The 12,682-nt window shown below is 47.1% G+C and overlaps 1 protein-coding gene across 6 annotated transcripts in view; it reads right to left on the reverse strand.

The window, feature by feature from the left end:
* The window catches only part of LOC119972690 (collagen alpha-1(XV) chain-like), a 521,348-nt gene that overhangs the window by 117,411 nt on the left and 391,255 nt on the right, over positions 1 to 12,682 (reverse strand). For 4 of the 6 annotated variants that reach the window (XM_038809807.1, XM_038809803.1, XM_038809805.1 and 1 more), the window contains 2 exons: positions 6,993 to 7,028; positions 2,347 to 2,400 (listed from right to left, as the gene is read on the reverse strand). In XM_038809807.1, coding sequence (XP_038665735.1) covers positions 2,347 to 2,400; positions 6,993 to 7,028 — 90 coding nt within the window. The remainder of the gene's footprint in view (positions 1 to 2,346; positions 2,401 to 6,992; positions 7,029 to 12,682) is intronic. The other 2 variants (XM_038809806.1, XM_038809804.1) reach the window with 1 other exon arrangement.

The raw sequence follows: 12,682 nt of genomic DNA on the forward strand, positions 1-12,682 counted from the left end.
GGACTGGTTAATTTGTCAGGTAGAAAGGCATGGATTAATCAAGGACAGTCAGCATGGATTTGTTCAGGAATATGTGCGCTTGTCTGCTTAACATCTTTGAATTTTAACTGGACTTTTGACTAGATGATATGGTGAGAAAAGTAAAGGTTCGTGAAATCTAAGAAAAAGTAGAAATTTGAATCCAAAATAGGCTCGGTATCAGGAAATATGTACGAGTGTGTTTGCTGTTTCCAGTGAGTTTCCTCAGTATGAGGTGGTATCGCATTTGCGAAGGACAAACTAGGTAAGGGAATACACAATTAATGGTCAGATACTGAAAAATGTAGAGGGACTTTGAGTGCACGTCCTCAGATCATTGACTGTGGCAGTCCAGGTAGATAGGCGGTTAATAAGACACAAGTGTAATTCCTTTATTAAACAAGGCATAGAATATAAGAACAAGGAGGTTATGCTAGAACTGTTTAAAACAATAGTTGCACCACAGCTAGAGTACTGTGCACAGTCCTGGTTACCACATTATAGAAAATATGTTGCTTGCAGTAGAAATGATTCAGAGGCGATTTACTGGGATGTTGGAAGAAGTAGAAAATTTTAGCCATGAAGAAAGATTGGATAGGTCGGGTTGTTTCCTTTGGAATGGAGAAGGTAAAATATGATGAGATGCATAAAATTACGAGAGGCCTAGGTAGAGTAATATATATATATTTTTTAATTTAGAGTTCCCAATTATTTTTTTCCAATTAGTGTTGCCAATCACCTAACCTGCACATCATTGGGGGAGGGGCGGGGGGGGGGGGGGGGGTGAAACCCACGCAGACACAGGGAGGACGTGCAAACTCCACATAGACAGTGATCTGGGGAGGTAGGGTAACATATAAGGGGGAGCTGATATTCCTCAGCAATAAGTCAACACACTTTTCTGTCACTGATTGCCCTCCCCAACCTAAACCATGTTTTGTGCCTGCAGGAAGTGAAGGGGCAGAGCTCTGACCTGCTCAACTTGTGGTTGGCAGCTTTGGGATGTCCACCGCTTTGGAATCAAACTTTTAGCTATGAACAAAGATTGGATAGGTCGGGTAATTCTAAGTAAAAAAAATATAGGGCTGGATCCTCCATTATTGGGACTATGTCCCCACGTCGGTGTCAAAACGGTAGAGTTTTACTCCTGAAAATCCTGAATCAAAGGGACATGAATTCCCAGCCCTGCAGGGGGCCAGCAGGGACCCAGAGTAGATCTTGCAGCTTTTGCTGCAGATACGGGCCCCTGCACTTCCGGGTCGAAGGCCACGCATGCGCACGATGGCGGCATCCAGCCGCCACGCGAGTATCCAGACCGGCTGGAGCTATTAGTTCCATGCCGTCGGGACTACGGCCAGTTGGGCGATGGCAGAGCAGGCCTCTGGCAATGTCCCCTGGCGGCGCGGTGTACTACCCGAGGACGCCACTTTTCGAGACCCGCAGAATCGGTGAACCGGCGCTGGATTCTCCGCCCCTGCGCCAGCCACAATTTCGGCACGAGGGTGCGGAGAACCAAGCCCATAATTATTTTAGAATAAATTTAGAGTACCCAATTAATTTTTTCCAATTAAGGGGCAATTTAGTGTGGCCAATCCATGTACCCCGCACATCTTTGGGTTGTGGGAGTGAAACCCACACAAACACTGGGAGAATGTGCAAACTCCACCATGGTAGCATGGTGGTTAGCATCAATGCTTCACAGCTCCAGGGTCCCAGGTTCGATTCCCGGCTGGGTAACTGTCTGTGTGGAGTCTGCATGTCCTCCCCGTGTGTGCGTGGGTTTCCTCCGGGTGCTCCGGTTTCCTCCCACAGTCCAAAGATGTGCGGGTTAGGTGGATTGGCCGTGCTAAATTGCCCGTAGTGTAAGGTTGATGGGGGGATTGTTGGGTTACAGGTATACGGGTTACGTGGGTTTAAGTAGGGTGATCATTGCTCGGCACAACATCGAGGGCCGAAGGGCCTGTTCTGTGCTGTACTGTTCTATTCTATTCCACACAGACAGTGACCCAGAACCGGTATTGAACCTGGAACCTCGGTGCTGTGAGATAGCAGTGCTAACCACTGTGCCACGAAGCTGCCCCTTCTAAGTAAAAAATTTAGTTTTACAAACAATCTTTCTGGGCCAATCAATGTTTTAACGTGTGGAATTGTTCCAAAATCTACATCAATATTTGCAGCCTTGGCGAGGGATACAATCAAATACAAAGGCTGAGAAAGATCGACATTATTAATACATTCAAGTAGATAGCCCTTAACATGTCACTAAACCTTCAATATTTATTACGATAGATAACTTCCCAAAAGTAAATAATGTTTGATTTGAAATACCTTTATTCCTGGAAAACCAGGGATACCAAGGTCACCTTTGGGTCCTCTGGGGCCCTGAAAAAAAGAGGATAAAACCACACTGTTAAAAAAACATCACCCACAATGACCCACAGTGAAAGGTACTTATTATTAATAAATAAACATTTTTTTAAAAAATGGGCAGCTGCTTATTTCAAATGATGAATCTGAGCTATCAAATATGTACCATATAATTCAATACAACCTTGGCTTCCGCATCAGAAGTTTGCAGACTCGAAACCCTCTGAGTCCTGAACACATAATGGAGTGGCGTCCTGAGAGACAGAGCTCCTTTAAGAGAGGTACTCTTTTGCTGGTAAGACTGTGTAAAGAGGTCCCACCTGGGGCTGGTTTAGCACACGGCTAAATCGCTGGCTTTGAAAGCAGACCAAGGCAGGCCAGCAGCACGGTTCAATTCCCGTACCAGCCTTCCCGAACAGGCGCCGGAATGTGGCGACGAGGGATTTTTCACAGTAACTTCATTTGAAGTCTACTTGCGATAATAAGTGATTATTATTTCATTTCTTATTCATCTGACTGCTCAGGTGTACAGGTAAGATCCCATGGCACTATTCAAAGAAGTGCAGAGGTATGTATCCTGGTCGATACTTGCCCTCAACTAATATCACAAACAGATTATTCCTGCTTATTAGCTCATAATTGTGTGCAAATTGACGCTACACTTCAGAAGCAATTCATTGGTTGTAAAGCAGTTTGTGTCATCCTATATTGTGGAAGACTCTGGACTAATGTTCTTTCTTGAATTGGTCTTACTGTATGTGAAAATCCAACAATAGGTCATATTTTTTTCAACGTATTTTATGGACAGACCAATGGCAGTCATAAGAGAAACTAGCAGCACCTTTTGTGTGGAAAACATCACAAAGCTCTTCACAGAGGGAAAGAGAAAATTAGTGAAAGCATGGGGGGGGGGGGGGTTGCATTTCAATAATTCTCGCAGGGTGGGAGGGCGGTGAGCAAATTTTGGAGAGATAATGATAATCTTTATTAGTGTCACAGGTAGGCTTACATTAACACTGCAATGAAGTTACTGTGTAAAGCCCCTAGTTGCCACATTCCGGCGCCTGTTCGGGTACACTGAGGGAGAATTCAGAATGTCCAATTCACCTAACAAGCACTTCTTTCGGAACTTAGATAACATTTGACGCAACACTGAACACGATTTCAACAAAAAAGCTGATATATGAAAGAATTTGCTAAGCAAAAAAAGTCACAACAATAAACTTGATAATTTTAAAAATGGATAATTAATAAAGCCGATCATTTGAGTGTGAATGGTGAGAGTATGTATGCCCATCTCCCTCTCAGTTCTCACTCACCCTCACCCACTATGCCTTGTTGGTATATGAAGGTTGGCGTGAAGGAGAACCCCGAGACAGGGAGTGTGCCAAACACACACTCTCCCATCCACATCCCTCACCACACACACATACACATACACCCGCCTATACACAAGCACCATACACCCACACACATACACCCCCACAAACACCAAACACACATAATTACACCCCCATGCACACACACACCACAGAAATCACACACACAAACACCGCACACATACACACACACCATACAACACTCATGCATGCACGCACTCACACATACACACCTCACACACATGCACAGCACACCCACACATACACACACCACACACAAACACCCCCGCCCCCCATGGGGACATAGTGATTCATTATAGATGTGAGGTGATGTAAGTGATAGATCTTAATGTGGGGCAGGATACTACCATCTGGAATTTCTTTTAAAATTTAGAGCACCCAATTCATTTTTTTTTCCAATTAAGGGGCAATTTAGCATGGCCAATCCAACTAACCTGCACATCTTTGGGTTGTGGGGGCAAAATTTAAACCAACCAGAGTATATGGAAAAGAGACCGGCAAAGGGGATATTGGAGGAATCAGGCATGTAGGTGTCAAAAACGTGGATAAGAGTTTGGTAGCAGTAAGGATTTGGTAAATAACATAAGAGTTAGGACTAATAGGATGTGTGGTTCGAAGCAAAACACTGGGTTGAACTAAATGTCAAAATGTTCCATGGTCTGCTTCAACTTTAGTGAGCAGTGAGCAGGGGGGTGGAGGGGGGAGGGAAGGTTGCAAATTGACGGGTTCGCTCTTCCAAATATTCTATGGAGGAATAATTAGGAGGAGGTGTCTGAAGGCATGATCAAAGGCAGGTTTTAGGGTATTTTGCAGGAGGTAGCAAATGGTTGAGATTTAAAAAGAGTATTATAATGTGCAGCTGGAAGGAAGGAGGAACTCGATGGAGCCTGAAGTCTGTGGAATGTGCCATGGGCCGTGTGTTATTTGACCAGTTAATTCTCTTCGCCTCTTGTGCATTCTGTCTGCCTTTCGTTCTACTAGCTGCTTCGGGCATAGCTATGGAATTTCCTGCCTGGGTCCTCTCCATCTTTCTACCTCACATCCACCTGCACCCCCATTCCCCCGACCCAGCAGCCCCCTCCCTCCCCCCCACCCAACCTCCATCCTCACCCCTCCCTCCAGTCTGTTACAATCTTCTTTAACCAAGCTTTCGATTGAGTGTTTGATCATTCCTTGCTAATATCATTTACTTTTGGTTCAATGTCCCATTTCCCGTACCAGCCTCCCCGAACAGGCGGCGGAATGTGGCGACTAGGGGCTTTTCACAATAACTTCATTTGAAGCCTACTTGTGACAATAAGCGATTTTCATTTTCATTTTCTTCTGTGAAGCACAGTGGGCTGTTTGTTACATTACAAAGGTGCTGTATAAACATAGGCTGCTGCTATTGACATCATACTTTGCCATATAGTTAACTGTTTATTACGGTCTGCACGTTAGATTGAAAAACAAAACATGCTCACTCCAATTCAATCCTTCAGCAAAAGATATCAAAATAAACTCGCACCACCTGGAAGGGTAGTAAGCACTGGATTATAATGATGATGTGTGAATTTTGATCGACTTCCCAGTCAATATGAACAACTGTCACATTAAGATCTGTAAATTCCAGCACTGTTTCTGTCAACCTTGCCTCAATATTCATGCTCTGAGTCAGGTTATGCATCTAAATTTCACACCAGAGCCTTGAGTACATAAAGCAGTTGATAATCCAATGCAGTTTTGAGGCAGTACCGAAGTGTCGGAGGTGCCTAATTTTGATGAGATGGTAAATGGAGCCCGATCTGTCCTCCCACGTGACTCTTAAGTCTGACAGGGCAGCACGGTAGCATTGTGGATAGCACAATCGCTTCACAGCTCCAGGGTCGCAGGTTCGATTCCGGCTTGGGTCACTGTCTGTGCGGAGTCTGTGGGTAGGTGGATTGGCCACACTAAATTGCCCCTTAATTGGGGAAAAAATAATTGGGTACTCAAAATTTTTTTTTTAAATTCTCAACATTTACAACAGAAGATCTGGGGCTGAAAAACGTTCCCTGGGATGAATTCTGGATTGTGAACTCAGAAGTGGCTGTTGCGGGATCGTGGAGGATTTTGAGCAAGGCAGCGAATTAAGAGTTTCTGGCCTCATCCAATAAAAGATAGTGGGTGTGTTCTGCAATTAGGAGGGTCAATGGGATTGCCTGAAGCTGAGGGTAGCTGGCACCCTACCCTGGAGAGGTGGGTGCTGCAATTGTGGGTGGTTGGCTGCAAGGGTGCTTCAAGGTGAAAGTGATCTTTGAAGATATGGAAGACAGGGCAACATAGTGGTTAGCACTGCTGCAACACAGCTCCAGGGGCCCAAGTTCAATTCCGGCTTTGGGTGACTGTGTGGAGTTTGCATATCTTCCCCGTGTGTGCGTGGGTTTCCTCTGGGTGCTCCGGTTTCCTTCCACAGTCCAAAGATGTGCAGGTTAGGTGGATTGGCCATGCTAAATTGCCCCCTAGTCGGTTTACTGGATTATAGGGATAGGGTGGAGGCATGGGTTTAAGTAGGGTGCTCTTTCCAAGGGCCAGTGTGGACTTGATGGGCCAAATGACTTCCTTCTGCACTGTAAATTCTATGACAAAATATACTTGGCCACAGCTGTCAAGCCAGCACTGTGGAGATCAAATCTCTCTACAGAGTGGCCTTTGCAACTTAGCAGACACATACGAGGCTGGTTTGCAAAATGTTTGAGGAGTGCCTTCAATAGGCACTTCAATTGGCTGTTGCCACATGGGTAGCTACCGCAGCCCAGAAATTGTCTTGCTGAAAATAAGCTGGAAATGCGAACATGCTGGCAAAGCGACAAGCTGGCTGGTGACATTATTGCCATTCACGCCTCCTAACCTTAGAAGAAAAATTCTGACCCCTGGACATTCACTTTATTGCTACTTGTGGGAACTTGTACTCAAATTGGTTGTCGACTTTCCTACATTGCAAGAGTGACAACACTCCAAAAATCAATTAGTTGGCTGTAGTGCAGTTTGGGACATCCTGGGATCATCACAAGTTCTGTGTACATGCAATTCTTTTATTAATTTCAGCTGTGAAAGTTCAAAGTGTTAGCTGACATTCCAAACTAAAATGTGTTGCCAAGACGAAAACAAAATAAAGAAGCAGTGAATTCACTGAATCATCAGTATTGAATACAGTTAAGATGGTAATAAAATTAAAGAGGGTCTTACAGGAAATCCAGCCTGACCAGGCACACCTTCTGATCCCTGACGCAAAGACAAGAAGACATTTTTAAAAACATGCAAAACAGCTGAAGACCAAAAGCAACTTCAAGCATTGCATTTCAAGCATTAAAAAGGTTAGGCCTCTGTACTCGAGGAACAGCAGTAACATGCAATTCACATACAGATCACCCACATGGTGGCTTTTTACATGCCATGGTTAGTATCTTTGCAAGGTCACTGTGTACCTCCGGCTTCTACCACTCACTGCTTGGATTGTCATGCCATTTTCTGATGACTTGCAACCCATTTTCTGATGACATAGAGGCCTTGGCGGACTTCTGAGCCTGCGTTATCTGTCAGCAAGAACAACGACTCAGGCACAAAATCCTGTGAGAATTGGGAAATGTGATTCTTGCCAGCGAGATTGTGTTTCCCGATTTTCCCTGCCCCCTTCCCAACGACGTAAAGAGATTCTCACCCTTACATTTTAATACATTTTAATATTATTAATGAGGAGAATACCTAATGTGGTACCGCTGTTTAAAAAAGGTAGCAGGGACAATCATGGAAATGAGAGACCGATGAGCCTCATAGAATCATAGAATTTACAGTGCAGAAGGAGGCCATTCAACCCATCGAGTCTGCACCGGCTCTTGGAAAGAGCACCCTACCCAAGCCCACACCTCCATCCTGTCCACATAATTCAGTAACCCCACCCAATACTAAGGGGAATTTATCATGGCCAATCCACCTAACCTGCATATCTTTGGACTGTGGGAGGAAACCGGAGCACCCGGAGGAAACCCACACACACACGCGGAGAACGTGCAGACTCTGCACCGACAGTGACCCAAGCCGGGAATCGAACCTGGGACCCTCGAACTGTGAAGCAATTGTGCTAACCACTATGCTACCGTGCTGCCACACGTCGGTTGTAGGTAAATTACTGGAGAGAATTCACAGGGACAGGATTTATATCCATTTGAAAACAAATAGACTCATAAGCGATAGACAGCATAGTTTTGTGAAGGAGACCTTGATCGTGTTTTTTGAGATGACAAAGATGATTGATGAGGGGCAGGCGGTGGATGTTTACATGGACTTCAGTAAAACCTTTGACAAGATGCCTCATGGCAGACTGGTACAAAAGGTGAAATCACACGTGATCAGAGGTGAGGTGGTAAGATTGGTACAGAACTGGTTCAGTCACAGAAGGCAAAGGGTAGCAGTAGAAGGGTGTTTTTCTGAATGTAAGGTTGTGACTAGTGGGGCGAGTCATAATATACACCAGTATATCACAGTGCAGACACACACACTGATTGACACACACCAAGACAAATCATCACACACAACACCGCAGCCAAACACCAGTTAGAGTACACTCACTATAAAGACAGAGGGCATCAGTTTTCCCGCTCATTCGGAATGCAGCCTCTCAGAAGGACAGAGCTCGCAGCTTGTAGCACAGATCTTCACCATGTGCCGAGTGCATAGACTGGTTAGGATAGGCATAGGTCTTTAGTTTAATCTAACATAGTGTCGACCCACAGTGAAAGTATGTTCAACAGTTCCTAGCTTAATAAAATAGTGTTGTACTATTTCAAGTGTTGGTAGTCTGTATGTGTTACTGCTGAGGTAAACGCAGTTTCCACGGATCCAGAGTACATAAGAACATAAGAACATAAGAAGTAGGAACAGGAGTAGGCCATCTGGCCCCTCGAGCCTGCTCCGCCATTCAATTAGATCATGGCTGATCTTTTGTGGACTCAGCTCCACTTTCCGGCCCGAACACCATAACCCTTAATCCCTTTATTCTTCAAAAAACTATCTATCTTTACCTTAAAAACATGTAATGAAGGAGCCTCAACTGCTTCACTGGGCAAGGAATTCCATAGATTCACAACCCTTTGGGTGAAGAAGTTCCTCCTAAACTCAGTCCTAAATCTACTTCCCCTTATTTTGAGGCTATGCCCCCTAGTTCTGCTACCCAACACATCATGGTACCAGTAGTTGATGTTAGAACTTCTTAGACCTACCTACAAGTGATCTGCCTTCCACCAGCATACAGCCATCCTGCAAAATGGACAGTGTCCGCCCTCCACCGTCGCTCCGCATCACCGGTAACCTCGGGGCCAACTGGAAGATCTTCAAACAACACTTCCAGCTTTACCTTGAAGCCACAGACCTGGAAGCTGCTTCCGACGCCAGGAAGATTGCTCACTTCCTCTCCACAGCCGGGGACCACGCCATCCACATCTTCAACTCTCTGACCTTTGCTGATGGTGAAGACAAATCAAAATTCAAGACGGTCCTCCTCAAATTTGACAGTCACTGCGACATCGAAATGAATGAAAGTTTCGAGCGCTATGTTTTCCAACAGCGTTTGCAGGGTAAGGATGAACCTTTCCAATCCTTTCTCACCAACCTCTGCATCCTTGCGCAATCCTGTAATTACAGGTCCACCTCCGACTCCATGATACGCGACCAGATCGTTTTCGGTGTTCAGTCAGGCCCCCTACGCCAGCAGCTCCTCAAGGTAAAGCAGCTCACCCTAGCGATTGCCATCGAGACCTGCGTGCTACATGAACACACCACTAGTCGGTATTCATACATCCAAGTGGCTGAAACGGCACGGCAAGGTCCCCACGAGGCAGAACGGGTCCAAGCAATCAAGCAACTCCAGGGCCTCAGCCTGGATGAGGCTGGCCATTTTGTGCGCTTTTCACCGACTCCCGCGCAGGCGTGCACTGAACGAGGGGACGGCGACGTCGACGGACGCACTGCGCAGGCGCATACCATGTACGACCGCACCGCGCATGCGCGGTGGCGCAGCGAGCATACTGACGCTACAACGTGCGGCAACTATGGCTCCGCCCACTTAAAGCGGCAATGTCCTGCCAAATCCCGATGCTGCCTACAATGTGGCAAACTTGGCCACTATGCTGCTTTATGCAGATCAGCTCAACCTGCCAACTCTCGCCGCTCCAGCCAGCATCGCAGGGATGTCTGGGCCATTCAACCCACGGTCACCGAACCCGATTCTGATCTGCTTTCCGATATTGACACCGAGGACCCGAAGGCGCCTTTTCGAGTCGGTATCATTACCAAAAACAGGGTGTCCCCGAAGCAAAAAGTCCAGCCTCTACTGGTCTACAGCATCGATCCGGACTATCAGTGGTGTGTCACCCTTACGGTCAACCGGTCCCAAATCCGATTCCGCCTGGACATCGGTGCCTCCGCCAATCTCATTGCGCGCTCTGACCTCCAAAGTCTTTGTGTCAAACCAGCCATCCTGCCATCAGCCTGCCAGCTATTAGATTATAATGGCAATGCCATTGCTGCCAGTGGCTCATGCCAACTTGAAGTGACGCACAGGTCGCGCAAAGCCATCCTTCCCTTTGAAATCGTGGGATCCTCGAAAGCCTCCCTGCTTGGCGCACAGGCATGCAAGCTGTTGAACCTAGTCCAGAGGGTTCACTCCCTCTCTCCTGCGGACGCTTCTGCTTTTCAGGACACTGATTTTAGGGCGCAGCTCGACACCATCATTAACCAATACCACAACGTCTTTGAGGGCAGGGGCACGCTCCCGTACACCAACAAGATTATATTGAAACCAAATGCCACGCCTGTGGTGCACGCACCTCGCAGCGCCCCTTAAGGACCGCCTCAAGCAGCAGCTGCAGGACCTCCAGGACCAAGGAGTGATCTCCAGAGTCACGGAACCGACCGACTGGGTCAGTTCCATGGGATGTGTAAAAAAGCCTTCCGGCGAATTGAGAATATGCACTGATCCCAAGGATCTCAACCGCAATATTCTGAGAGAGCACTATCCAATTCCCAAGTGCGAAGAGCTCACATATGAGATGGCTCGCGCCAAGCTCTTTACCAAACTCGACGCCTCAAAGGGATTCTGGCAAATCCAGCTCGATGAATCCAGCAGGAAACTCTGCAAGTTTAATATCCCCTTTGGAAGATATTGCTACAACAGGATGCCATTTGGGATCATATCTGCATCGGAAGTGTTCCATAGGATTATGGAACAGATGATGGAAGGGATTGAAGGTGTTCGCGTCTGTGTCGACGACATAATCATCTGGTCCACCACCCCGCAGGAGCATGTTAATCGCCTCCAGCGCGTATTCAGACAAATCCATGAGCATGGCCTCCACCTCAACAGGGCCAAATGCTCCTTTGGTCAGACAGAAATTAAATTCCTCAGGGACCACATCTCCCAATTGGGTGTGCAGCCGGATGCGGACAAGGTAGATGCCATCAAAGCTATGAAGACACCGGAGGACAAGAAGGCGGTCCTCCGCTTTCTGGGCATGGTCAACTTCTTAGGGAAATTCATCCCTAACCTCGCCTCTCATACCACGGCCTCTCAGGAACCTGGTCAGGAAGACAACAGACTTCCAATGGCTCCCTGCCCGCGAGCACGAATGGAGGGAACTCAAGGAAAAACTGACCACGGCCCCGGTCTTAGCTTTCTTTGATCCAACCAAGGAGACCAAAATTTCTACCGATGCCAGTCAATCCGGCATTGGAGCAGTGCTCCTTCAACGTGATGAGGCCTCGTCATTGTCATAATATACACCATATATCATGGTGCAGACACATATACTGATTGACACACAGCAAGACCAATCAACACACACAACACCACAGCCAATCACCAGTTAGAGCACACTCACTATAAAGACAGAGGGCATCAGTTTCCCCGTTCATTCGGAATGCAGCCTCTCAGAAGGACAGAGCTCACAGCTTGCAGTACAGATCGTCACCATGTGCTGAGTGCATAGACTGGTTAGGATAGGCATAGGTCTTTAGTTTAATCTAACATAGTGTCAACCCACAGTGAAAGTATGTTCAACAGTTTCTGGCTTAATAAAATAGTGTTGTACTGTTTCAAGTGTTGGTTGCCTGTATGTGTTACTGCTGAGGTAAACGCAGTCTCCACAGATCCAGAGTACCCAACACATCAGTCATGGGCCCCCGTTGTGTATGCGTCGGGTGCGATGACCCCCACTGAGCAGCGCTACACGCAGATTGAAAAGGAGTGCCTGGGCCTGCTGACTGGTGTCGTTAAATTCCACGATTAAGTCTACGGCCTCCCTCAGTTCACCGTTGAGATAGACCATCACCCGCTGGTCAATATCATACAGAAAGACTTGAACGACATGACATCCTGCCTCCAGCATATTCTTCTCAAGCTCCGGCGATACGACTCCCAGCTGGTATACACCCCAGGCAAGGGAACTCATCGTTGCTGACGCTCTCTCCAGGTCAGTCAATGCTCCATGTGACCCAGCGGGATTTGTCTGCCAGGTTGACGCCCATGTGGCATTCGCGGCCTCCAATCTACCTGCCTCGGATGAATGCCTCGTCCAAATTCGTTGCGAGACGGCTGCCGACCCCTTGCTCCAGCGTGTCATGCCCCATCTAACGGACGGGTGGCTCAAGGGCCAATGCCCTCAATTCTATAATGTCAGAGATGATCTGGCGGTAGTAGACGGGGTTCTTCTAAAACTGGATCGCATTGTCATGGTTTAGCTCACAAGGCTAAATCGCTGGCTTATAAAGCAGACCAAGCAGGCCAGCAGCACGGTTCGATTCCCGTACCAGCCTCCCCGGACAGGCGCCGGAATGTGGCGACTAGGGGCTTTTCACAGTAACTTCATTGAAGCCTACTCGTGACA

The sequence above is a fragment of the Scyliorhinus canicula genome, chromosome 10 (genome assembly GCF_902713615.1).
Source record: "Scyliorhinus canicula chromosome 10, sScyCan1.1, whole genome shotgun sequence".
In the NCBI taxonomy this organism is placed as follows: domain Eukaryota; kingdom Metazoa; phylum Chordata; class Chondrichthyes; order Carcharhiniformes; family Scyliorhinidae; genus Scyliorhinus; species Scyliorhinus canicula.